The sequence below is a fragment of the Pleurodeles waltl genome, chromosome 10, assembly GCF_031143425.1.
Source record: "Pleurodeles waltl isolate 20211129_DDA chromosome 10, aPleWal1.hap1.20221129, whole genome shotgun sequence".
NCBI lineage: Eukaryota > Metazoa > Chordata > Amphibia > Caudata > Salamandridae > Pleurodeles > Pleurodeles waltl.
Window position 1 is genome coordinate 468,037,482 of NC_090449.1, and position 27,757 is coordinate 468,065,238.

Consider the following 27,757-nt stretch of genomic DNA (forward strand, 5'->3'; position numbering starts at 1 on the left):
CCGGCGGCGAAGACCACGGTGACTACTGCACCTACGACACAGGGGAGGAGGGAGGGAAAAAACAGTGACACACACACCCAACACCCCCACCCCCACCCTCACCCACTACAACACACACACTAATGCATATCAATACATCACAGTTACACCCCCCCCAAACCCTCCGGAAGAATGCAAAGGCAATAGAAAATGAGTGAAACCATTTTAATATATTAAAAGCAAGTAGACAGTAATATATATATACACCATGTACATAATATATACCAGGCATAGTAGTTCAGGTAGTGCTCTAAGAAAGTCTGTAGAACACTGGGACCACACGGTATGGGCGAGGCCCACACAAGATCCCCGACCATGACGGAGAGAACACTGCAGGGGCATCGGACAGCAACTAAACAGGCACCTCAGGGGGAGGGAAAGGGGGGGCACCTCAGCCCCTAGAGTGCACAACGTCAAATCCACGAGGGGGCCACATACCCATTGTTCCATCCTGGGGAGTGCAAAGCCACAGTCTCTCAAGTCTCTACAGTGGGTGGTTTGCCCACTATTCAATCCTGGGGAGTGAAAAGCCACAGTCTCTCAAGTCTCTACAGTGGGTGGTTTGCCCACTGTTCAATCCTGGGGAGTGCAAAGCCACAGTTTCTCAAGTCTCTACAGTGGGTGGTTTGCCCACTGTTCAATCCTGGGAAGTGCAAAGCCACAGTCTCTCAAGTGGATAACAGTCTCCACTGGTTCTGGAGGGGGCTCTGTGCCCAGAGTGCTTCATTCTGCTAAGGACAGAGGGAGTGGAAAACAGACTCCACTGGTTCTGGAGGGGGCTTTGTGCCCAGAGTGCTTCATCCTGCTAAGGACAGAGGGAGTGGATGCCTTACTCCACTGGTTCTGGAGGGGGCATGGTGCCCAGAGTGCATCATTCACCCCGTGACGGACTCAATTGCGTCAGTGGCCTTGCCGCTCATGGGCCAGCGGTGCTTGAGATGACGGTGCCCTGTTCAGCGGTGCTTGAGATGGTGGTGCCCTGTGCAGCGGTGCTTGAGGCGGCAGTGCCCTGTTCAGCGGTGCTTCAGATGGCGGTGATGGCGGTGCCCTGTTCAGCGGTGCATGAGATGGCGGTGCCCTGTTCAGCGGTGCTTGAGATGGCAGTGCCCTGTTCAGCGGTGCATGAGATGGTGCCCTGTTCAGCGGTGCTTGAGGCGGTGGTGCCCTGTTCAGCGGAGCTTGAGATGGCGGTGCCCTGTGCAGCGGGGCTTGAGGCAGCGGTGCCCTGTTCAGCGGTGTATGAGATGGCGGTACCCTGTTCAGCGGTGCTTGAGGCGGCGGTGCCCTGTGCAGCAGTGCTTGAGATGGTGGTCTCCGTTGCAGGGTCTCAGCTGCTGGCGGTCCTTCATGGCCCAGTGGGGCTTTTGCTGGCGGTCCTTCATTGCCCAGCGGGGCTTTTGCTGGTGGTCCTTCATGACCCAGCGGGGCTGGTGCTGGTGTGGCCACCTGGGCAGCTGGGCTGGTGCTGGCAGTGGCCTCCTGGGCAGCTGGGCTGGTGCTGGCGGTGGCCTCCTGGGCAGCTGGGCTGGTGCTGGCGGTGGCCTCCTGGCCAGGTGGGCTGGTGCTGGCAGTGGCCTCCTGGGTAGCGGGGATGATGGCAGTCTTCTCCGCTGTGCTGCTCTTCCCAGACTTGCCGGGTTTCTTGTGGCCCTTTCCCACCTTGGAAGGTGTCACAGCTGACTCCACACTCCCACCTTTACCCCTGGGAGCGGCTTTGGTGGCTGGAGTATTCCCCCTCTCCCGCCGGGCACTAGCCAACTTCTGATGCTTCACAAGTGGGGGACTGTACTGTGGCTCCGTGACACACTGCTGCCCTGGTGGCCGGTGCACTCCAGGTTCCGGTGACTACAGGTACCACTGTTCCCGGAGATGTTGTGGCTGAGGTGCTAGTTCGGGACCTATGAGACGGACGGGTGGGGGAGGTGTGGGAAAGAGGTCAAGGTTGGACAGGAAAAGTTTTTTGGACACACTGAGACGGGTAGCTGGAGTGGGTTTGGGAGTGGAGGAAGAGGTGGTGGTTGTAGGAGGTGTACGTCTGGTGACTTTGGGTGAAGGTGCATGCGCTGGAGGCTGTCGTGAGGTGGATGACTGTTGGGTGGGTGGGTGCCTGCGTTTGTGTATCTTGGGAGGGGGCATCACAGACACACTGGGAGAGGACACAGGGGACGTGTGAATGGTAGTGGGGGTGGTGACTGCATGTGAGCGGGGTGTGGTGGTGGGTGTGCTGGAGAGGGACTAGTTCGGGACCTATGAGATGGACGGGTGGGGGAGGTGTGGGAAAGAGGTCAAGGTTGGACAGGAAAAGTTTTTTGGACACACTGGGACGGGTAGCTGGAGGGGGTTTGGGAGTGGAGGAAGAGGTGGTGGTTGTAGGAGGTGTACGTTTGATGACTTTGGGTGAAGGTGCATGTGCTGGAGGCTGTCGTGAGGTGGATGACTGTTGGGTGGGTGGGTGCCTGTGTTTGTGTATCTTGGGAGGGGGCATCACAGACACACTGGGAGAGGACACAGGGGACGTGTGAATGGTAGTGGGGGTGGTGACTGCACGTGAGCGGGGTGTGGTTGTGGGTGTGCTGGAGAGGGACGTAGTGGCTGTAGAGGTAGTGCATGCAGGTGTGAGTGTAGACGAGACTGGGAGGGAGGAGGGAGACGATGAGGAGGGGGACACAGTGGAGGCAGTGAATGTTGGTGTGTCTGCATGTGTGTGTGATGCTTGCGTGAGTGCCTGTGGGATGTGTGGTGCTTATGTTTGCCTGAGCTTGCCTTGGGTGTTGATGTGTGTGCATGTTGGTCTGTATTGGTCTGTAGGTGTGCTTGGGATAGGCTGAGGTACAGGGGATTGGGATGGGTGGAGGAAGTTGGAGGGGGAGGCTAGAGACAGGGACAATGGCTGCCATCAGTGCTGAGGCCAGAGTCTGAAAAGCTCGCTGAAGGGCCACCTGACCAGAATGAATGCCCTCCAGGAATGCATTGGTTTGTTGCAACTGCCTCTCTACACCCTGGATGGCATTCAAAATGGTAGACTGCCCAACAGTGAGGGACCTGAGGAGGTCAATGGCCTCCTCACTGAGGGCAGCAGGGGTGACTGGGGCAGGGCCTGAGGTGCCTGGTGCGAAGGTGATGCCCACCCTCCTGGGTGAGCGGGCACGGGGCAAAGGCTGAGGGGCTGCTGGGAGGGCGGTGCTGGTAAGGGGGGTGGCGGCTGTACCTGTAGATGCGGAGGGCACAGATGTTGCTGCCACCACAAGGGAGCTCCCATCAGAGGACGAGTCTGTGTCGCTGGTGTCAGCTCCTGTCCCCACCGTGGATCTCCCTTCGCCCTCCGTCCCACTGGTGAATTCAGACTCCGTAGTGTCGCCCTCCAGGGCCATTTGGGATGCAGCTCCCTCGTGCCCTGGTGCCACTGCTCCTCCGCCTGATGATGCTCATGCACACAAGAGCAGGGAGACCACAAAAAGGGGGGGGAGACAGAAGAAATACATGTTGAGTGCATGTATTACCGCTACAGTTGGCGGACACGACAGACACAGAAGCCCCCTGCACTACGCCGCGCTCGTGAGCCCCACTGTTCAATTCCTGGGAAATGGCCTAGAAGGCTATGGACAACATCTGCACACATAGATGACACAGGGGCATGACTAGGTGTACTTGGCACTCTACAGAGGTGGGGTGGGGTGCCACATGGCCTGCCTTATGGAGGGGCCTTGCCTACGGAACTCGCCATGGCCTAGGGAAACCCACAGCCCACATCCCCCACCCAGACCCCTCCACTGCGCGCAAATTCAGCTGAATGAGAGTGTACTCACCCCCTTGTGGCTGCTGTGATGCCCTCAAGCGCCCATCCAACTCCGGGTACGCCACCGCCAGGATCCTGAACATCAGGGGGGCCATGGTGCGACGGGTACCCCTCCCACGTTGGGAGGCCATCCCCAGCTGAGCCTCTGCCGTCTTCTTGCTCCAGCGGCAAATGTCCTCCCATCTTTTACAGCAGTGGGTGCTCCGTCTGTGGTAGCCCCCCAGGGTCTGGACGTCCTTGGCGATGGCACGCCAAATATATTTTTTCTGGTGGCCGCTGACCTACATGAAATGTACAGGGGAAAAAGAGAAGTTATTACCAACTGCACCATCAAAGTGATTGGCCCCCATCCCTACCCTTGCCATGTGGCACATGCATTCACGCATGCAGCACTCTCCCCCCTTCTTTCTTAAATCCAGCCCTCTCCACACAGGCATAGCCCATACAACATGCTCCCTGTGTACTTACCTGTTTGTCTGGAGGACCTTAGAGTAGCGTGTACTGGGGGAGGACCCCATCCACGAGCTTCTCCAACTCCTCCGATGTGAAGGCAGGGGCCCTTTCCCCAGACACTCGAGCCATTGTCTCTTCCAGACCGAGGTCACAGCAGCACTTGCAGTGTAGGTCCTCTCCTGTCGAAGATCAGGTATCAAGTGATTGAACAGATAGTAAATGCCGGTCACGTCTGCGGCGGTGCGTACCGTCACCGTCGGCGTTCATCGTCATTGGCTCCTGGGACCCTTAGGGTCCAATGCGGCATTACGCTGCGGTCTTCGACCGCCTACCGCAATGGTGTACAACGCCAGCGCAGTTACCTCACATCCCATTTTCCCACGTTAGAGGTCAGGCAGCCGCCATTTCAGGGGCCCACATGGCTTCATTTCCAACTGCGTCACACATACCTAGGCCTAGACTCAACACACATACAGGCCACCTTTTGTGTATGATTGGTGTTCTGGGTAAACTGTATGTACGTACCTCTGAGTTGTTTGACTCTGTGCTCGCTGTTGTCCTTCATAGGCACCGTCTGCTGGGACATGTGAGGAGATGGCGGCATCTTCCGGTGTACCGACCATTGGTGTACCTGTCGACAATGGAGGAGCGACATGTGATTATCACATACAGGCTTGACCGTGCCACAATCCAGGAACTGTGTACCCAGTTGGAGCCAGACCTGATGTCAGCAATCCGCCATCCCACAGGAATCCCCCCTCAAGTGCAGGTGTTGTCAGTGCTCCATTTCCTTGCAAGTGGGTCTTTTCAAACAACAGTGGCCATAGCATCAGGGATGTCCCAGCCTATGTTTTCCAACGTATTGTCCAGAGTGATGTCTGCACTTCTGAAAAACATGCGGAGCTACATCGTTTTCCCTCTGCTGGAGGATTTGCCTAAGTGAAAGGTGATTTCTATGCCCTGGGACACATCCCCAACATCATAGGTTCCATTGATGGGATCCATGTGGCTTTGGTCCCCCCCCCACAACAGGAGTGAACAGGTGTACAGACACCGGAAGAGTTATCATTCTATGAATGTACAGATGGTATGCTTGGCAGACCAGTACATCTCCCATGTGAATGCCAAGTTCCCTGGCTCAGTGCATGACGCCTACATCCTGCGGAATAGCAGCATCCCTTATGTGATGGGTCAACTCCAGAGGCACTGTGTGTGGCTATTAGGTGAGCACCTGGAGGCAAGTCAGTGGGAATGATTGTCTGGGTCTGGGGATATCCCTCCAGGTTAGTGCGTGTCTAACAGTTGTCCCTCACCTTTTGCAGGTGACTCTGGTTACCCCAACCTGTCATGGCTACTGACCCCAGTGAGGAATCCCAGGACAAGGGCAGAGGAACGCTACAATGAGGCCCATGGGCGAACTAGGAGGGTGATCGAGCGGACCTTCGGCCTCCTGAAGGCCAGGTTCAGGTGCCTCCATATGACAGGTGGATCCCTATTCTACTCACCAAAGAAGGTGTGCCAGATCATCGAGGCCTGCTGTATGCTTCATAACTTGGCTTTGCGACGACAGGTGCCTTTTCTGCAGGAGGATGGTCCAGATGGCGGTGTTGTTGCAGCTGTGGAGCCTGTGGACAGTGAAGACGAGGAAGCAGAGGAAGAAGACATGAACAACAGGGACTCAGTGATCCAGCAAAATTTCCAGTGAGACACAGGTAAGAGTACAGACCTGCCTACTACATGTACTTTAACACTACTACCTTTCTACTGTGTGTCGTTTTCACCCAGTGTATGGGCACTGAGTTGTCACTTTCCCTTACGATTTCAAAGATGTGGGTCCCACTTTGTGACATCTGCTTAGATTCCTCATGGACTAGAGCTGTGTGACATAGGTGTGTTGACATTACAATTGAAAGAGCATTTTGTCACTGTAATTGCTAATACACTATTTCGAAATCACAGACAGACTCCAGATTGTTTTGTGCTTTAAGTGTGTTTATTTAGGTGCTCAATATTGGAGGGGGTAGTGAAATGGTGAGGGGTGATGGCGGAGGAATGTCCATGGCAGAGTCCAGTCTATTAATCTCACAGGTGCATTGCCCAAATGGGCATAGGAAGTGGAGCTGGGGCAGTTAAAGTGTGGACAGGGTGACAAAGTGGGACAGTAGGATGACAATCAGGATGGTCTCATTTCTTGGCAGGGGTCTTGGCATCGTGCTCTGTCTTTGTCCTGGATCTCAGGGACCGCTTGCGGGGTGGTTCTCCCTCTGCAGGGGGTGGGGTGCTGGTGTGGTGGTCCTGTGGCAGGGCGTCCTGTCCACTAGCGCCGGCGGAGGTGGTGGGCAGTTCATCGTCCATGCTAGTGTCAGGTCCCCTTGTAGTGCCACAGTGTCCCTCCTGGAGTTGAGTACTTCCTTCAGCACCCCTACGATGGTGCCCAGGATGGAGCTGAATGTTCTGAGTTCCTCCCGGAAACCCCTATACTTTTCCTCCTGCAGGCGCTGGGTCTCCTGAAACTTGGCCAGTACCGTTGCCATCGTCTCCTGGGAGTGGTGGTAGGCTCCCATGATGGTGGAAAGGGCCTTGTGGAGAGTGGGTTCCCTTGGCCTGTCCGCCCCCTGTCGCACAGCAGCCCTCCCAGTTCCCCTATGTTCCTGGGCCTCCGTCCTCTGGACCGTGCGTCCACTACCACTGCCCCCAGTTCCCTGTTGTTATTGGGATGGTGGGTTATCCTGGGTTCCCTATAGTGGTGGACACACTGCTGATTGACGTCTCCTGGGGACGGAGGTATAGGCCCGCTGGGTGGGTGCTGTGCTGGTGTTTACAGAGGGGGGAAGGTCTGTGGTGGCCTGTGACTGGGTGAGGGGAACCGACTGTCCTGAGGTCCCCGATGGGCTGGGCTGGTCATCTAGATCCAGTTGGACAGAGCTGCTGTCATCACTGTGGGCCTCTTCTGTTGGTGGTGTGGACATGTGTGGACCCTCCTGTCCGGTGACGTTGGGTAGGGGTCCTGCAGGGGTATAAAAGTATATTTATTACATCTGTGTGTGTCATGGGGTGCAATGGGTGGGTGACCGTGTACCCCAGTGCTTGCATTCCCTTGTGTGAGGATGGTTTAGGGGGTTGTATGGGTGTGGGCATGCTTTAGTGATGGGTGTCCATGCTTTGTTGTTGCATGCAGGGCTTGGTGTTGGGATGGGTGGTTTGTGATGTTGGGACATATGTGAGGAGTTGGGGTGCTGGGGGTGAGGGGAGGGTGGGGTATGTGATGGCATGCAGGTCGGGTGGGGGATTGTAATAATTAAGATTTGTCTTACCAGAGTCCATTCCTCCACCTACTCCTGCGAGGCCCTCAGGATGCAGAATCGCCAAGACCTGCTCCTCCCATGTTGTTAGTTGTGGGTGAGGAGGTGGGGGTCCGCCGCCAGTCCGCTGAACCGCCTGGTGGTGTCTTGAGACCACGGAACGCACCTTCTGCCGTAGGTCGTTCCACCTCTTCCTGATGTCCTCCTGATTTCTTGGATGCTGTCCCACTGCGTTGACCCTGTCCACTATTCTTCGCCATAGCTCCATCTTCCTTGCTATTGAGGTGTGCTGCACCTGTGCTCCGAATAGCTGTGGCTCTACCCAGATGATTTCCTCCACCATGACCCTGAGCTGCTCCTCCGAGAACCTGGGGTGTCTTTGCCGTGCCATGGGATGGTGTAGGTGATGTGTGGGGTGGAGTGTGTGGTGTTAAGTGTGGTGATGTGTAGTGGTGTGTTGTGTGAGGTGCGTGGAAGTTCTGTGGGTGATGGTGTTGTGTGCCTGTGGATGCTGTTGTTCTTGCTGGTGCTATCTCTCTGTGGCCTTCTTTCTGAATTTTTGGTTGTGGGGGATTGTGGGTAATGTGGGTGTGTGTTTTATATTGTAATGGGTGTGTGGGAGTGGTGTGTGTATGTGTATCAGATGTGTGTATTTAGAATTGTCCAATGTGGCTGTGTTTTGTAAGTGTGTGTGTATTTTGAGAGCGGCGGTGTGTACCGCCAATGGAATACCACGGTTGAAAGACTACCGCGTGGATTCGTGTGTCGTGATAGTGTGGGTGTATTTCTGTTGGCGCGACGGTGGAGGTTTTGTTTTCGCCAGTTTATCACTGACCTTTGGTGTGGCAGACTTGTGTGGGTGTCTGAATTTTGGCAGATTCCGAAATGTGGGCCATAATAGCTGTGGCGGAATTCCACAGGTGCAGCCGTGTGTTGGCGGTCTTCTGCACGGCGGTAAGCGGCTTTTACCGCCAATGTTGTAATGACCGCCTAAGTGTTAAAATTCTAGGTGTTACATTAAATGTGCAAGATAAGTCCTTATTACAGTTCCTATTGTGTTCCAGGAAACGTTCAGATTATTTTTTTGTCCTCATGCAAAAAGACCATGTTTGATTGTGAAAACATAATTCTAGAGGGTTCTTATATTCCTAGTCAATGTGTAACATTTCATGAAATGGTTCATTGAGAAGTTGTATTAATCATTCTTGATTCCTTACCAGGTAACCAGACGTCTTGAGGCCTAGTTATTAGTCCTTTCTTAAGTTATCTATGGTTACAGTATGACAATGCTTAGAATCATAGTCTAGTAAATGTCAATGTGATATAATCTTGATATTGTGTGTTTTAAACTTTTGTTTCCTACAGGTCTCCTTCCCAGCTATTCCCATCCTAATCCCCTTTTACCACGCTTGGACTCTCTCAGTCTCTGTGATTTATGTATCAGAGTCTTGTAGCTGTCTAGTGGTGGACATGTTGGGAACGTGCGCAGACCCCGAGGATCTGGTCTCCCTGACAGTGTCCTGCCTTCACACAAAGTGCTGATTTACCACTTGTTGATCTCTGGAGCCAAGGTTGGGTGACAGGGTTTTTTTGTACCCTTCCTTTGAAGTCACACCCACATCAAAAGCATTTATGAGTATAAGTACAGGGGCTTTGACCCCATGTTTTTTTAGCACTTTTGGATCTGGAACCGAACTTCTGTCAGAAGGACTGCTGCGCTGCTTAAAGAACTCATATGGACTGCTTTCTACTGTTGGCCTGCTGCCAGTTGGTGGCCTAAAGTACTCACTGGATTGCTTTTCTGCTTGTTGTTTTGCTGCCAGCTGCTCCCTGACCCTGGTCTAATAAGACACTGCATGGGACTTGTAACCAGGCTCTGTTGGCATGCTACACATTACTAGAGGACTTCTATGCTGTCAGGAGGAAGCGCCACTGGACTTACTTGCCTTGTTGTGCTGACCTGTGGCCTGCTGGGTTGCTAGGAGGCCAGCAACCTGCTCAGGAGTAAACACTATGTGCTGGCCTTCCGCCCCCTTTGCGCCCCTCAAGTGTTTTCCGAGATGTCCAATGAGTGGGGAGCGCTGTTTTCTGTTCCTTGCCCCTTCGAAACTAGCACATTGTGAACGCTTCATTTTTTTTTACTGCTCCTGATCATGCTGTGCACTTCATTCATTGGTAGGTCAGCGTGTGTCGAGCGCTGGTACTTGCTCATTTTGGTGCTCCCCCAGCATGTGTTAAACACTTTGTACAGCATGACAGCCAGCTGACATCAATGCCCCATCTCACTTTGACAAGAGTATGTAGAGCGCTTGGTGCTACACAAGCGCTGGCTCACCTCAGCCATTCTGGTGCAGGAAGTCCAGCCAGAGCACCCGATCACAATTTCCAGTGAAGTTTGACCACAGGGGACGACAGGCTACCTTGGGCCGACCTCCACTGCCCAGAGACAAGAGTGCTGGGGGGCTGTTCGCATCCCACCCGGTCTGTTGGGATCCCTGCAGTCAATGAGGTGGCACGGACACAGTAACATAACTGGCCAAGGGCACGTGCTCCCTGCCATTTTTAATAGCAGGGTCAACTGACTGGTGCCGCCTGTGATGGATAGGTGTGGGGTGAGTGTAGAAGCCAGCCCTCCCTCCCAAACTTTATTGAAAAAGAAACAAACAACCAAGTCCAACCTGTGGGAGAGAAACATAAACACAAAAGAAACACTTAGGCCCTCATTATGAGACCGCCAAAGCCACGGGCTCCAGGAACCCGCCAGTGCTGGTGGTCTCCCGACCACCATATTATGGATACTGCTGGATTTCCGCCACAACTTGGGCAAAAATCTGGCAGCAGCCATGCTGGTGGTCAGAGGCACCTGGAAGGTGCTACCACCTGCACCGCTCCACCAGAAGGACTCCACCAGCCGTATTATGACCAGTAATACAGCCTGGCAGTTTCCTACTGGCGGGACGCTGCCGGCGGTAGCAGCACCCCTTCCCTGCCGGACGACCTCCTCACCAGACAAGGTAAGTTGGGCGTCGGACAGTGGAGGGGGTGGGAGGGTGGAAGGTGTTGTGTGTGAGTGTGTGATGTCTGCGTGTGTGTATGAATGTGTGTGTGCGTGTGTGAATGCATCTGCGAGTGCTGTGGTATATGCGTGGATGTATGCATGTGAGTGAATGCATGTATGAATGTTACAGAGAGTACGTGACTGCATGTCAGTGTGTATGCATGTGAGCATGTAAGTGTTGATGCGTCCCTGAATGCGTAAGTATGTGTGAGTAAATGCGTGTATGGAGGAGTGTGAGCGAAAGTGTGTTTGGAACTGTAAGTGAATGGGTGTATGGGTGGTGCGTGGCGGTGTGTGTGTGCATGTATGCGGGGAGGGGGGCACTGTGACTCTAGGGGGGCTGGGGGGCTGTGACTCTAGGGGGGCTATGGGATGGGGGAATTAGGTGATTGCTGGGGGGGAGCCATCTCCTGGTGACAGGGAAGGAATTCCCTGTTACCGGTAGCCCTACCGCCATGGTTTTCATGGCGGTGCTACTGCTGAGGAAACCATGGCGGTAGGCCCGCTCATTAGACTGCCGGCGGTCTTGTGTGGACCACCGGGTCGGAGATGAACATCTCCGGCCCGGCAGGTCATACCCCCATGGCGTTATGAGTGGAGATGTGGCGGGTTGGCAGCGGCCAATCCTCCACACTCATAATGTGGCAGTATACACCGCCAACCTCATGGCGGTGATACCGCCACATGAACCCTGGTGGTCAAAAGACTGTCAGGGTCAAAATGAGGTCCTTAGTCTCTTCAGGCGGTGCGCCAGACATGCTGCAAGGAACAGGTACATCTGAGGCACTCGGCATCATGGCACACCTCCGTAATTTAACCATACTGCTCTGCACATGAATGGCAGTGTGGATGAAGTCCATGTACCTCAGTGGCCTGTCCACGACATCACAGTTCGCCTGGGGACTGTCGGTCCTGTCTGCCTTGGCTCACAGTGTTGGAATCTATTTACACAGTTTGATGCTGGTGCATAAGGAGCAGTGGGGAGACCACATTAAGAAGGATCTCTGGAAGGCATTCTGGCTTCAGGGATGACACACATCCAAAGACTGCGGATGACCTGGATGAAGAAGTATCATCCTTGAAGTACTTGGTGCATCCCAACGTCCATTGGCAGAGCAGTGTCAGGCTTCCCTCTCATGCCAGAGCTTCATTGGACAGGAGTCTCTTCAAGGCCCTTTGGCGGGCTGCCACTTGACCGTGTGGACTGTGCCGTGCCTATCACAGCCAAGTGAAGGCGTCACTGAGGAACTGCCAACAGGACCACATCCCAGTCACGCATGGAGCCACAAGGGTGGTTGTCACAGGGTTGGTGTGCTCGGACCGTCAGGACTCAGGTGCTCTGGCCTTAGTGCAATAGTCTATGGGTGACCAGTCTCTCTCGGTGACCTTCGTGCTTCCCGGTGCCTGTCGTGGAGCTGCCTCAGACACATCTCTCGTGGTGGGATTCCCCTCTCATCAGAATTCCTTGGAGACCCTTGGTGACCCTTGCCCCTGGATTGCCACAGGACTGTGTGGGCTTTGTGGGCCATAGGTAGGCTGCATCAAGGGGGTCACTTCAGAACTCCCAAGAGGGCCACGTCTGAGCCTCCTGCAACCCCAAGGTTGGATGATCCAAATGGTCTGGTCTGCACTCGTCGGCAGGTGTCCAGTTCACGGGGCTCATAGCAGGTGTTCGTTTGGTCAGCCTCCCACGATGCCAGGGATGCTTTGTAAACTTCTGGTCTTGTCGCTGACTTTGGCTCCACTCAGGTGATCTGATAGAGACTTTTAGTTGCAGATTCCTTGAATTTGAATTTCCCCAGGCGTCAGACTGGATCTGGAGATTTTTCGTCGAGCAGTACCTCTGCATGCTGTCAGGTGGCTTTGGTCGACTCTGCAGGCGTCATTGGCATCGTGTTTGCTGTGATGACCTTGCGGTCGTATATAGACGCCACCCGGGCGCGCTGAAGTCAGTTCTTTTCTTTCCACACCTACGTATGCGCAGATCTGGGGAGAGCTACCTCAGTCATTTTATGACTACATCAACACTTTTGTCAAAGTTTTTTGATGAGTTAGTGGATGCGGCAAAGGATGTCCCGCGAGACCGGATTCAAGCCCTCCGACTCCTGTCACTGAACGATGTCGGCGACAGGTCCGCACTTTGTGTGTCTTCGGTGCCTGGAGCGCGATCACAACCCAAAGTCGTGCTCTGAGTGTCGGGCCATGAACCCGAAAGCTTTGAAGGAGCAGTCCCTAAAGCTCATGGTGGCCCCACACTCGACTCCGCCGTGCTCACGGTCTCGTTCAAGAGGAAGGTCTTGAGCCGGCAGCAGAGTCTCCACCACTCTTCGTCCTCGAAGTCATCGGGACATTCGGGTCACAAAAAGAAGAAGTCGAAGAAGGACAAGCGTTCTTCGACTTTACCTCATCGCTGTGACAATACGGCACGGGAAGAGCGCTGACGCTCTAGGCCTCCGTCCTCAGAGCCTTCATCTGGGTCGGGACTGCGCTTCCCCAACTTACTAGGAGCCTGAGCCACCCCTGCCCAGCTCAATGAATTTTATGAGCCAATGCGCCTTATTTTTGGGCAGACCGACCCATCTTCGGCGTCCTCGGGCACAGGTGAATTGGTGGGGTCCCCTCGAGTTCAGAGTCATGGGCTTCAGCCACGGCTCTCCAGATCCACTTGCGGATCCGTCCTGATGCCGGTCGTGCCAGAGCGACCTTCCCCGGCGTAGGGTCAGACGTCAGAGCTCCCGGCGTCGGTTGGGCCCACAATCGACATCGATCCCATCCTCACACCCAATGACCCAGAGCCGGGACGACGTCGCTCGGCGCTGATTGCATTCTCTATGGGCTCTACTGGGCCCAGGGTTGATTAAGACCCTTAAACTTGTGGGTATGGATACAGGGAGAGTATGGAGGGGATGCTGTATCCTTTACACTACCAGCTTGACCCCCAGATGGACTGGGTGCAGGATTTGGGTGATGCCAGTGGTCTAGACATCTCCCCTGACACTGGTATGCTCTCTCCTCCTACTTTGGCAACGGAGGAAGGTGCCTCTTATTCCATGGTGGTGAGAAGAGCGGCTGAGGTCCTGGACCTCGAGCTACCTTCTGTGGAGGTAAGGCCTAATATCCTAACCAACGTGCTTCAGCCGGGGTCTTCCTCTTACGAACCCCTTCTTCCCTTTAATGAAGCACTGACAGATGTCCTTTTGGGTTCTTGGTCCAGAACCAGCACAGGGGCTCCTGTGAATAGGACGATTGCCGCCGCCATTGGCCTGCACCGTTAGACCCAAAATTCCTCACTCAACACCCAACGCCTAAGAACCTTGTCATCCAGGCTTCTTCTTCATCTGGCACATTCCCTGCTGTACCCCCGGATAGGGAATCAAAAAGACTGCACAATTTGGGGAAGGAGTTGTTTTCTTCCAACAGTCTGGCGTTGCGATCCGTGAGTACCGCATGCCTTTTGGGCCATGCAGGAAGTTGGCTCTGTATATACTATCTCAAAGCGAGAGATAGTGTGCACAGAGTCCAAGGGTTCCCCTTATAGGTTGATAGTGGCAATAATAGATAATACTAATGCTCTATTTTGTGGTAGTGTTGTCGAGCAGTAGGCGTATCAGAGGGTAGTGTTAAGCATTTGTTGTACACACACAGGCAATAAATGAGAACACACACTCAAGACTTAACTCCAGACCAATAGGTTTTTATATAGAAAAATATTCTTTCTTTAATTTATTTTAGAACCACAAGATTCAGGATTCAAGTAATTACATACAATGTAAGGTACTTAGCAGAGGTAAATATGGAACTTTGAATTAAAACAGTAATGTATACAGTTTTGTCAAAAATGACAATAAGCTGTTTTAAAAGTGGACACTGCAAAAATCAACAGTTCCTGGGGGACGTAAGTACAAGTTAGTTTATCAGGTAAGTAAAGCACATACAAGTTCAGTCTCCGGGGCATGGGCAGCCCACCGTTGGGGGTTCAAGGCAACCCCAAACACCCAGCACCAGTGACACAGGGTCGGTCAGGTGCAGAGGTCAAAGTAGGCCGAAATAACATAGGTGCCTATGGAGACTAAGGGTGCTCCGGTTCCAGTCTGCTAGCAAGTAAGTACCTGCATCCTCTGGGAGCAGACCAGGGGGGTTTTGTAGACCACTGGGGGGGCCACAAACAGGCACACAAAATACACTCTCAGAAGCACAGGGACGGCCGGGTGCAGTGTGCAAAGCAGGTGCCGGGTGTTAGATAGAAATCGATGGAGGGACCCGCGGGTCACTCTGGCGATGCAGGCAGGGCACAGAGGGGCTTCTCGGGCCACCCACCAACTGGGCAACGAAGAGGGCTGCCTGCTGGTCACTCCTGCACCGGTAGTCGGTTTCTCTCAGGCCTGTGGGCTGCTGGTGCAGTGCTTCTTCCAGGCGTCGGGTTCTTTGTTACCGGGCAGTTGCGGTCAGGGGGAGCCTCTGGATTCTCTCTGCAGGCGTCTCTGTGGGGGTGCACGGAGGTCGTAAAAGGGTGTCCAGGTCGTTGGAGCCGCCTGGTGGTCCTCTCTGCAGTGTTGGTTTCTCTGGACATGAGCTGGGGGCGCCGGTTGCAGAGTGTTGGGGACTCACACTTCCGGAGTGAGTCTGGAGTCCCTTTAAAGATGGTTTCTTCTTGGATGTTCAGACAGAGCCGCTGTCCTCAGGAGTTTCTTGGTCCTTTGGGTTGCAGGGCAGTCCTCTGAGTCGGCAGAGGTCACTGGTCCCACTGGATGCGTCGCTGTTGCAGGTTCTTTGAGTCTGGAGACAGGCCGGTAGGGCTGAGGCCAAGTCATTTGTTGTCTCCGTCGTCTCTGCAGGCTTTTAGGCCAGCAGTCCTTCTTCTTGTTTCAGGGCATCAGGAATCTGTTTTCTTAGGCTCAGGGCTGCCCCTAAATACTGAATTTAGGGGTTTGTTTAGGGCTGGAGGGCAGAAGCCAATGACTACTGTCCTTGAGGGTGGCTACACCCTCCTTGTGCCTCCTCCCTATTGGGAGGGGGGCACATCCCTAATCCTACTGGGGGAAATCCTCCAAAGCAAGATGGAGGATTTTCGAAGGCAGGGGTCACCTCAGCTCAGGACACCTTAGGGGCTGTCCAGGCTGGAGGCTGACTTCTCCTTGTTTGTCTCATTATCTCCTCCAGACTTGCCACCAAACGTGGGGGCTGTGTCCGGGGGGCGGGCATCTCCACTAGCTGGAGTGCCCTGGGGCGCTGTAACACCAGGCTTGTGCCTTTGAGGCTCACCGCCAGGTGTTACAGTTCCTGCAGGGGGAGGTGTGAAGCACCTCCACCCAGTACAGGCTTTGTTCCTGGCCACAGAGTGCACAAAGGCACTCACCCCATGTGGCCAGAAACCCATCTGGATGTGGCAGGCTGGCAGAAACTGGTCAGCCTAGCACTATTAGTTGGGCTGGTATACAGGGGGCATCTCTAAGATGCACTATGTGTGCATTTCTCAATAAATCCCAAATTATCATCATTGTGGATTTATTGTGCTGAGAAGTTTGATAACAAAGTTCCCAGTATTCAGTGTAGCCATTATGGAACTGTGGAGTTCGTGGTTGATAAACTCCAAGACCATATACTCTTTATGGCTACCCTGCACTTACAAGGTCTAAGAATTGGCTTAGACACTGTAAGGGCATAGTGCTCATGCAGCTATGCCCTCATCTGTGGTATACTGCACCCTGCCTTAGGGCTGTAAGGCCTGCTAGAGGGGTGACTTACCTATGCCACAGGCAGTGGGTTGTGGGCATGGAACCCTGAGGGTAGTGCCATGTTGACTTAATCTATTTCTCCCCACCAGCACACACAAGCTGTGAGGCAGTGTGCATGTGCTGAGTGAGGGGTCCCTATGGTGGCATAATACATGCTGCAGCCCTTAGAGACCATCCCTGGCCACAGGGCCCTTGGTACCAGGGGTACCATTTACAAGGGACTTATCTGTGTGCCAGGGCTGTGCCAATTGTGGAGACAAAGGTACAATTTATGGAAAGAACACTGGTGCTGGGGCCTGGTTAGCAGGGTCCCAGCACACTTTCAATCATAACTAGCATCAACAAAAGGCAAAACGTTAGGGTGTAACCATGGCAACAGTGGCATTTTCCTACAGGCCGCTATTCCCATACTTTCTGGGATACAGTCACGCAAGTGCTGCCTAGAGTTTCGGAGGAGGCCCAGACTATCCTTTCCCAAGTCGTAACAGATGGGAGATGTAGGAAAGTATCATCTTTCTTGGCATGTTACGCCCATTTTTACCTGTATGTCAGTATGTTTTTGCCTGTCTCACTGGGATCCTGCTGGTCAGGACCCCAGTGCTCATAGTTTATGTCCTAATGTGTGTGATGTGTGTACAGTGTTTGACTGTGTCACTGAGGCTCTGCTAATCATAACCTCAGTGCTTATGCTCTCTCTGCTTTTAAATTTGTCAATATAGGCTAGTGACTTCATTTACCAATTTCAATTGGCACACTGGACCCCCCTTATAAGTCCCTAGTATATGGTACCTAGGTACCCAGGGCATTGGGGTTCCAGGAGATCCTTATGGGCTGCAGCATTTCTTTTGCCACCCATGAGGAGCTCAGACAAACCCTTCCACAGGCCTGCCATTGCAGCCTGCGTGAAATAGTGCACACACTATTTCACAGCCATTTTCACTGCACTTAAGTAACTTATAAGTCACCTATATGTCTAACCTTCACTTGCTGAAGGTTAGGTGCAAAGTTACTAAGTGTGATGGCACCCTTGTGCTAGCAAAGGTGCCCCCACATAGTTCAGGGCCATTTCTCAGGACTTTGTGAGTGTGGGAACGCCATTACACGTGTGCACTACATATCTGTCAATACCTATATGTAGCTTCACAATGGTAATTCCGAATATGACCATGTAAGGTGTCTAAGATCATGGAATTGCCCCTCATTCCAAATCTGGTATTGGGGAGCCAATTCCATGCATCCTGGGGGCTCCACTAAGGACCCCCAGTACCTCCAAACCCGCTCTCTAAGGCTTGCACTGAAGCTACAGCTGCTGCCACCTCACAGACAGGGTTCTGCCGTCCTGGGGTCTGAGCAGCTCAGTCCCAGGAAGGCAGAACAAAGCACTGGGTGTTACACCCTCTCTCTTTGGAAATAGGTGTAACAGGTTAGGGAGGGGTAGCATCCCCCAGCCTCTGGAAATGCTTTGAAGGGCACAGATGGTGCCCTCCTTACATAAGCCAGTCTACACCGGTTCAGAACCCCCTGGTCCCTGCTCTGGCACGAAACTGGACACTGACCACTCCCCTGTCCATCACCACCCTAGGGGTGGTGCCCAGAGCTCCTCCAGTGTGTCCCAGACTGCAGCCATCTTTCTTTGCAAGGTGTGGGGGCACTCTGGAGGCCTCTGAGTGGCCAGTGCCAGCAGGTGACATCAAAGACCCCTCCTGATAGGTCCTTACCTGATAAGGTAGCCAATCCCCCTCAGGGCTATTTAGGGTTTCTCCTGTGGGTTCTCTTCAGATTGTACTTGCAGGTTTCCAGCAGGAATCCTCTGCAACTACTACTTCATCTTCTGACCTCGGATCAACCGCAGCTTGCTCCAGGAACCACTGTAACAGCAACAAAGGATCCATAAGGGATACTTTTCCTCTGCAACTTCAGCTCCAGCCAGCAACTGTAACAGTTTCCACGGTCTGAGGACTCCCTGTCTTAACCCTGCACGAGAAGGACCGAAGAAATCTCCTGTGGGGTGATGGAGTCACACCCCTGCTCACGTAGGCACCTTCTAAGTCGACAACCGGTTCTCTTGGACTCCTCTCCTGGTGACAAGCGTGCTCCTTGGAACACAGAGGGTGGACCCCATCGCCACAGACTGTCTTGAGGTCCTACTGTCCCAATTTGGAGGAGGTAAGACCTTGCCTTCCCCCAGAACGACAGTACCCCTGTGCACTGCGTCTTATTCACCTCCTGAGGCCTCTGTGCACTATTTGCAAAATTCCTTCATGCACAGCCTGGCCCAGGTCCCCAGCACTCTATCCTGCGACGCTCAACTCACTGAGTTGTTCTCTGGCAGCATGGGACCTTCCTTTGTAGTGCTGCACCAACCACATTTTCCACCTCCTTTGTCCCCGTGTCCTGGGACTGCCGTGGTTGCTATCTGGTGCTCTGAGGGCTCTCTGAAGTGCTGAGAGCCCCCTCTTCCTCCTCACACAGAGTTGAGGCCCCCAGGTCCCTCCTGGGTCCAAATAGCACCTAGTTGACACAAAATGCGACTTTGCCAGAACCAAGGCTTGTTGGGGGAATCCAGCGCCAAAATTCGCCTGCATCCAACTTCACGACGTGTGACATTCAGGCCCGTATTTATACTTTTTTTGCGCCGCATTTGCCTCGTTTTTTGACGCAAAAACGGCGCAAACTTGCAAAATGCCATTGTATTTTGTAGGTTTGTGCCGTTTCGCGTCAAAAAGCGGCACAAATGCGGCGCTAAAAAAAGTATAAATACGGGCCTCAGTGCATCATGCAGAAACCCGCTGACATCTTCCTAGGGTGCATTTCTGCAGGCTTCATCCAACCGGGGACTCTTCTTTTGCACCCTCTTCTGGGTTGACAGGGGCTCCTGACTTCCTGGAACTTCTTTCGACTTCTAGAGTTGGCCTCCTTCCTTTGCAGCTCCATGAATCCACTGTTTGTTGTTTGCAGACTTGGTTGGTTCTTGCAATAATTCCAATCACGAAGTGTAGTGTGTCCTAAGGAATCTTGCAGTACTTTACTCCGGCTTTTCTGGGCTCTGGGGTGGGGTAATTTAGTTACCTTTACTGTATTCTTACTCTCCCAGCGATTCTGCACACACTACACTTGTCTAGGGGGGAATTCATGATTCGCATTCCACTTTCTTAGTATATGGTTTGTGTTGCCCCTAGACCTATTTTCTACCATTGCATTCTATAGCATTTCCTATTGTTTGCACTATCCTATTTCTAATTACTTACCTTATTTTGGTGTCTAGTGTATATATTGTGTATAATACTTACCTCCAGAAGGAGTATTGCCTCTAAGATATTTTTGGTACTGTGCCACCCAAATAAACTACCTTTATATTTGGTAACACTGAGTATTGTCTTTACTTGTATATAAGCACACTGTAACTATAAGTGGTATTGCAGGAGCTTTGCATGTCTCCTAGTTCTGCCTATGCCTCTTTGCTATAGCTACCTCTATCAGCCTAAGCTGCTAGAACACTACTACATTTCACTGATAAGGGATAACTGGACCTGGTATAAGGTGTAAGTACCCAAGGTACCCACTACAAACCAGGCCAGCCTCCTACAGGAGAGATGCAGCGAAGTTCATGATTCGTTGTGGACTGGATATGACTGACTATCTGGGCAGATCGGTTGCATTTACGGTGGCATTGAGATCATGCCTGGCTGAGAACATCTGGCTTTTCAAGGGATGTCCAGCAATCCTTGATGGACATGCCCTTTAATGGCACCTGTCTCTTCGGAGACAAGGCGCACTCTGCGCTCGAGCGCTTTAAGGATTCCAGAGCCACGGCCCCGTCGCTTGGCCTTGCGCCTGCTTCTAGACCCCAACAGTCCGCCTTTCGCCCCTTTCATGGCTACAGAAGGGGCACCCAACCGCGTCCCTTCCCCCCGGCCATCGACCCGCACATGCTGTACAGCCCCTTCGTGGATGTGGACGCGGGATCCCATGCCCCCGGGGATGAGGAAGCCAACGGGTCACCCAGTCCACCCCGCCCCATCCTCAGCCTCCAAACCTTCCTAGTCTGCGGGTACATCAGGAACCAGTTGGCGGCAGGATTCAACATCACCTGCCCCAATGGCAATCCATTACCTCGGACAGGTGGGTCCTCCAAATTGTCCGAAGGGGCTACCCCCTCCCCTTCAAGACACCTCCTCCAGCCATGCCAACTTCATACAATCGAATATTGCAGGATCATATGGTGCTTCTCCACGAGGAAGTCCAACCCTTTTGGTCAAAGGAGCTATAAAGAGGGTTCCGTTGTCAGAAGTAGGTCGTGGTTGCTATTCCTTTCTGGTGCCGAAAAAGGACAAAGGTCCTCGTTTTATATTAGATCTTCAAATGTTGACATTGGCTCAGGTCCTATCTGGCCTGGATCCTAGAGACTGGATGGTAGCGTTGGACTTGCAAGATGCATACTTCCATATTCCTGTCTTACCAGCCCACAGCATTACCTACGATTGGTAGGTCACGAGCACTTTTAGTTTACTGTGCTCCCCTTTGGCCTTACCAGTGCTCCTCGGGTGTTCACGAAAGTGATGGTGGTGGTGGCAGCTCATCTGCACAGGTTAGGGGTTCCAGTCTTACCACTCCTGCCCAGAGTTCTCAAGAAGATTAGGCATTACGGGACCAAGTCATACTGGTGGTTCTGGACTGGGCACGAAGAGTCTGGTATCCTGAGCTGTTGAACATGGCCATAGCTGCTCCGATCAGACCGCCCCTTCTGGAGGATCTTCTGTTGCAGCAGCAGGGGAGGGTCCTCTATCCAAACCTGTCCACCCGCGCCTCCTTGCTGAGATTGCGTGGCAACAGTTGATGTCTTTTGACCTGCGACCCGAAGTCTGTAACGTTATCTTGGCAGCCAGGAGTCCCTCAACCAAAACTGTATACACCTGTCATTGGAAGAAATTTGTGGCATGGTGCATCAACAAATCTGTCAATCCTCTATCTGATCCTCTTTCTCAAGTCCTTCTCTTTATTCTTTCCCTTGCCCAGCAGGGTTCCACCATGGGCACTTCTATGGGCTATCTTTCTGCTGTCTCTGATTTCTTGAGGTTACCAGATCAGCCTTCCTTATTTAAATCTCCTATAGTTGGGAGATTTCTTAAAGGCCTCTCACATCTCTTTCCTCCTATCCGATCGATCATGCCCCAATGGGATGTAAACCTGGTATTAACCTACCTTATGTGTACCCCGTTTGAGCAGCTTCACAACTGCCCTTTACGGCTCGTAACTATCAAGACTGTATTTTTAGTTGCCATTACCTGTGCCCGCAGAGTAAGTGAGCTCCAGGCTCTGTCATCTAAGCCACCTTTCCTGGCCATACATCCTGACAAACTGCTACTTCGCACAAGGGCTTCTTTCCTACCTAAAGTATTGACACCCTTCTATGTCGGACGGTCCATCACCTTGCCTACCTTTTATGCACGCCCCACATCCCTCTCATGAAGAGGAGAGACTCCACCATCTGGACCCAAAAAGCGCGTTGGCATTCCAGCTTGATTGTACCAAAGATTTCCGGGTGGACGATCAACTCTTTGTGGGATATGTGGGTGCAAAGAATGGGAAGGCGGTGAAAAAGAGGACCATATCACGATGAGTACTCTTATGCATCAAAATGTGCTACGCTGTGGCTAAAAAGCAACCTCCTGAAGGTTTGTGCACTAACTCCACCAGAGCTACTGCTGCTACCACAGCGCGAGCACGTTGCGTTCCAGTCCTAGACATCTGTCAGGCAGCAACATGGGCATCTCTGCACACTTTTACCAAACACTACTGTATGAACAGTAACGTCCGAAGGGATGGCTACTTTGGCCATTCGATCCTGCAGGACTTTTTGGTGTGATCTTGGTTCGCAGCCCTCCACCGGTGATGGTATTGCTCGGGTATCTATTCAAAGGTAAGGAATCTGCAACTAGAAGTCTCTATCAGATGTACAAGTTACTTACCTTCGGTAACGATATATCTGGTAGAGACATATTCTAGTTGCAGATTCCTTACCGACCCACCCCTCCTTCCCGTACTGCGAACCGATTTCTAGGGACAGGAACTTCCCCATAAGGGCCCTACTTTTGGCGCACCACTCTCAGGGCCTGATTCTAACTTTGGAGGACGGTGTTAAACCGTCCCAAAAGTGGCGGATATACCACCTACCGTATTACGAGTCCATTATATCCTATGGAACTCGTAATACGGTAGGTGGTATATCCGCCACTTTTGGGACGGTTTAACACCGTCCTCCAAAGTTAGAATCAGGCCCTCAGTGTTTTTCATGGCTCCGCGCTACTGGCGTAGAAAGTCATGAAAAGAAACTGACGTCAGCGTGCCGGGTTGGCGCCTATATACAACCGTGACATCATCACGGCGAACACGACGGCAACAATGCCCACGGAGTTGACTGACGCCACCTGATGGCGCACAGAGGTACTGCTCAAATAAAAATCTCCAGATCCAGTCTGACACCTGGGTAAATTTAAAGGTAAGGAATCTGCAACTAGAATATGTCTCTACCAGATATATCGTTAGCGAAGGTAACATCTTGCTACATCTTGCGGAAGATCAACAGGTGGCCGTGCCTTTGATGGCAAAAGGATGACCTGAGGGACTTCATGGCCACTTGCGGTTCTTGCCTAGTGTGTGCAGGATGCCATCGTGGTCAAGCAGCCGGTAACAGGTGGCAGGACAAACGGGCTGGGAAGCGTGGGGCCTGGACGTGGTTCACGCGTGCTGGCGGCTTACAGTTGGTCCACCCATTGAGTTGTCTCCAGTGACATCTGTTCACCCCAGTGGCTGGCTTGTGGTGATGGATGCCCTCTTGTCTGCTGGCACGAGTCCTCAATCCTGTTGCTTTTCTACCTTCGGTTGCGCAACTGTGGTGGTGTTGATCTTCTGTATGACAGGTCTGTCACACACTTTCTCTCATCACCTATTCACGTTGTGGCATTGTACCACGTCCTTCTCTCCTCTCTTCTTTTCCTTCTTGATGTGGGTTGAGTGCGGGCGGGGAGGGGCCACAGTCTCAAGGGCAGCAGGACAGCCTATACTATCTCCCTATGTGCTGGCAGGGCAAGGGCTGCAACGCGCCTTCCTCCTCCCGGCCGTGGCAGTCTTTCTACCCACGGGCCACACGGTGACTGAACATCATCTGGGGGGGGGGGGCACGCAATGCCAGAGGGTTCCTGCTGCTGCATGTGATGTGAAGAGCAGTTGCACGTATTCTGTTTAGTCATGTTCTCGGGCTTCTTTGATAGGATTTTTCCAGAACGGATACAAAAATTGCACAGCGTGACACAATTTTGGGCATTTAGCGTAACAAGCTTAATGTCAAATGCTGGAAATTATGCAAGAGTGCACTAGCATTACGCAAATTTTGTGTGGTATTAATTTATTTCCTTAGGTTGACTTGGGGTTTCCCTGGAATTTCAGGACTCACTGCCTCATTTACAAGAAGCTGATGTATCAGCCCGATGTGTCAGGTTTCTTGCACTGCCCTACAATAACAACGCCATGGATGCTCTGTATTTACAATACAGAGCTCCAAGGTGCAAGTTTTCACAGATGCATCAGCAATTCTGACACATCTGCTGGTGCTAAACTAAAAAAAACGTTACTCCAGCAATGCAAGGAGGCCCCCATAGAGAAAAGCCCTGCATAAATTTTACGCCTGCTCTGAGCAGATGGTAAAATTCTGACGCAAGTGACACAGTGAAATGTAAGTTTCACTGCATCAGTTGTGTGTGGCTCAGGCCATGGGAACGCCTACCCTGCATGCATTATATCTGGTGCAGGTATAATGTGATGCAGGAGTTTACAAACTGACGCATTGGACCCAATGCGTCAGTTTGTTAATCTGAAGCAGTGTAAAGCACTGCTAGCGCCACCGCTGCATCAAAAAAAAAAAATTACGCAACGGTGGTGCAAACACCTTGTATATGAGGCCCTCAGTCCGGTGCCGCAATCTGAGCTGAAGCCAATGTAATAAGTTTAGGATGTGTGAGGTGAACCCAGCATCTGGTTCCAGTGTTTTAGTGATCTACAGCATGTAGCTTGGCTCTCATCAGTAGCCGGGTGGAGATAAACACCCTAGCATATAGAGCATCAACAGAGTTGAGTAAAGATACCAAAGGCATTTGCAGAGCAGAAACGCTGATCCCTTTTGTTATGTCCTACTCTTAAGCATGTGGACATGTTTGTGACCAATGTGCTTTTAGTTGACAGTTAACGTCTTGAGATAGACGGGTCTTGTAATTCTCCTTATGTCACTGTTTTCCTACCTTTCTTTTTCTCCTCTTTTCTCTGTTTCCTTCGTTTCTGTTCCTTGCTGTGGGCCAAAGTCCCAAACAGTCCTGGTTCCCAAAATCTGGTGCCGGTGCCCACCACCTGCAACCACTGGTGCAAATTATTCTCTGGACCTTGGTTTAGCTTGTTAAGTAAAAAAAACAAGTCAATGGGGGAATATACTAGTAGTATACCTGCCTGATGCCTATGTGGATTATCAATCATAGGTTTAACATCTGTCATAATCAGTAAGTTCCTATCAAAAATATATATTTAAAATAAACGGATAGCTATAATTATTTTGTTGTGATTGACTCCTAGGGTGAAGTGAAGGTGCAGGAACCTGGCAGCTGTTGTCCGGTGTGCAGGAAGGAATTTCTAGGTAAGTTATCCCCCGATATTTAAGGTACAAAACTGTTTTTAAAGTAAAACAAATCATTGTCTTACACATGGGAAGAATGTGTTGTTCCTCCCGTCTACATCCTCTGCCTGGCCAAAGCAAATATCATATTTGTTACTCAAGTAGAAGGACTAAATCCCAATTTTGAACAAATTGTACACCTTTCTATGTTCCTGGCCCCAAAAAAAGGATTTCTGCAACACACTTAAGAAAAAGAAATGTTCGACCATAGTATGTTGTCCAGCAACTTGAAATGAGCTGAAGATCAAATACGACTCGCCGGACCTTAGAATTCAACATCTCAGCTTTATAGAAAATACAAAGCTATAAATTAGATTGGTAGAATTTATGAATTATTATCCACTGGCAACTACTTTGTGGGGCTGGTCCTACATTAAGTTTAAGGTGGTGGGAGGTGGGCCATGTCTTACTCAACAAAATTACTGGGCCAATCACGTTTAGATGCACTCCTACGTTTAGCAGAATCACCTTCAATAGTTACTTTTGGCCTCCTCTCTACAAGGCAGAAAACAATCTTAAGACCTTGCTGTTCAGTCTTTATGTGGTGAGGTTAATTTTCATTGTTTACTGCTCAACGTAAAAGTTGGAAGAGCGTTCAGTTGTGTCCTCACCAACGATGGTTTATTAACCAATTAATGAAAGAACGTTCACTTTTGTTCCTCTTTTCTTTATCAGGGATGGTTTATTGAGCTATGATCGTTTGAAAACATCACTAGGTTCTGAAAGCATTAGGCGATAAGTTTAGAGTTACTGGGTTTCAGATATGCTGCCATGACGTACAGGGACAGATAGACTCTCCTGAGCTTCGATCACAATTGTTCTGGTTTGTTCTGGATTATCCTAATTAAGTGCCTTTCAACCTGATAATAGCGGATCATGAGGAGGTGAGCGTGTAGTGAACTACGGTTAGAAATGATCCATTAGCATGAGAATATTTTTGAAGTATTAAGTTGATTTTGTCTGCCGTGTCCTCATTGTAATGCTGTCTTCGTATTTTATGACTGCAGAAGAGTCCTCAGCTGTGTGCCAGCGTTTCACTGAGCTCAGGAACATCACTAAGGGCAGTTGCCATCTTGATGGGGTGGAAGTGAGTTATTGCAGTGGAAGATGTCTCTCTCGGACCAATGTCATTCCAGAGGTGAGCAGAAATATGCTTGGAAGGTTCAACATATGCTTCATTCATGTGATTAATACATATGTTTTTTTGAAACCATCATACAGGGTGTACTGTCAATTATACGTTTTTTCTTGGAATTTTGCCAAACAGTCCATGACCTGTAGATACAATATGCTACTGAGAGGTTCCCCCAACACAGTTTGTTTGGGAAATGCACATGCCCTTATATTAAGTTCCCCAAGTATAGAGAGTCCAATGTATCACAGGTCTTTCTGGGAGGCTACATAAATAGAGAATTGTGGGAAAGCAGCGTCTTTCTAGCATAGTTACCCCCATTTTTGGCCTGGTTGTCAGTGGTTGACAGTGTGCTTTATACTGTCTCACTGGGATCCTGCTAGCCAGGACCCCAGTGCTCATAGTTTCAGACCTGTTTGTCAGTGTGTTTTTACTGTCTCACTAGGGTCCTGCTAGCCAGGACCCCAGTGCTCATCGTTTGTGGCCTATGTGTGTTGTCAGTATGCTTGACTGTGTCACTGGAGTTCTGCTAACCAGAACTCCAGTGCTTATGCTCTCTCTGTGTACCAAGTTTGTCACTATAGTTTAGTGACTCCATATTCCAATTCTGATTGGCACACTGGCCCACACTTATAAGTCCCTAGTATATGGTACCTAGGTACCCAGGGCATTGGGGTTCCAGGAGATTCTTATGGGCTGCAGCATTTCTTTTGTCACTCATAAAATGCTCATACAAACACTCCTTCATGACTGCCACTGCAGCCTGAGCGAAATAGTGCACACACTATTTCACAGCCATTTTTCACTTCACCAGGTAACTTATAAGTCACCTATATGTCTAACCTTCATTTACTGAAGGCTAGGTGAAAATTTACTGTGTGTGAGGGCACCCTTGCACTAGCAAAGGTGCCCCCTGTTGTCCAGGGCCAATTCCCCAGACTTCGTGAGTGCGGGGACACCATTATAACCATGCACTACATATATGTCACTACATATATGTAGCTTCACAATGGTAACTCCGAATATGGCCATGTGAGGTGTCTAAGATTGTGGAATTGAACCCCCAGTCCAAATCTGGTGTTGGGAGACCAATTGCATGCACCCTGGGGGCTCCAACATGGACCCCCAGTACTGCCAAACCAGCTCTGCCACCTCAGAGACAGGTTTCTTCCCTCCTGGGGATTGAGCAGCACAATCCCAGGAAGGCAGAACAATGCATTTCCTTTAGGAGAGGGGTGTTACACCCTCCCGCTTTGGAAATAGATGTTACAGCATGGGAGGGGTATCCTCCCAGAGCCTCTGGAAATGTTTTGAAGGGCACAAACAGTGCACTCCTTACATAATCCTCTCTACACCAGTTCAGGGACTCCCAGTCCCTCCTCTGGCGCGCAACTGGACAAAGGAAAGGGGAGTGACCACTCCCCTGTCCATCACCACTCCAGGGGTAGTGCCCAGAGCTCCTCCAGAGTGTCCCTGGCATTAGCCATCTTGGATACTAAGGTGTGGGGATGTTCTGGAGACCT

At 51.5% G+C, this 27,757-nt stretch overlaps 1 protein-coding gene across 1 annotated transcript in view; it reads left to right on the forward strand.

Annotated features, from left to right (window-relative positions):
• Positions 1-27,757, forward strand: part of LOC138261625 (SCO-spondin-like) — a 1,514,343-nt gene that overhangs the window by 1,461,634 nt on the left and 24,952 nt on the right. The window contains exons 111-112 of the mRNA XM_069210750.1: positions 25,003-25,063; positions 26,110-26,240. Coding sequence (XP_069066851.1) covers positions 25,003-25,063; positions 26,110-26,240 — 192 coding nt within the window. The remainder of the gene's footprint in view (positions 1-25,002; positions 25,064-26,109; positions 26,241-27,757) is intronic.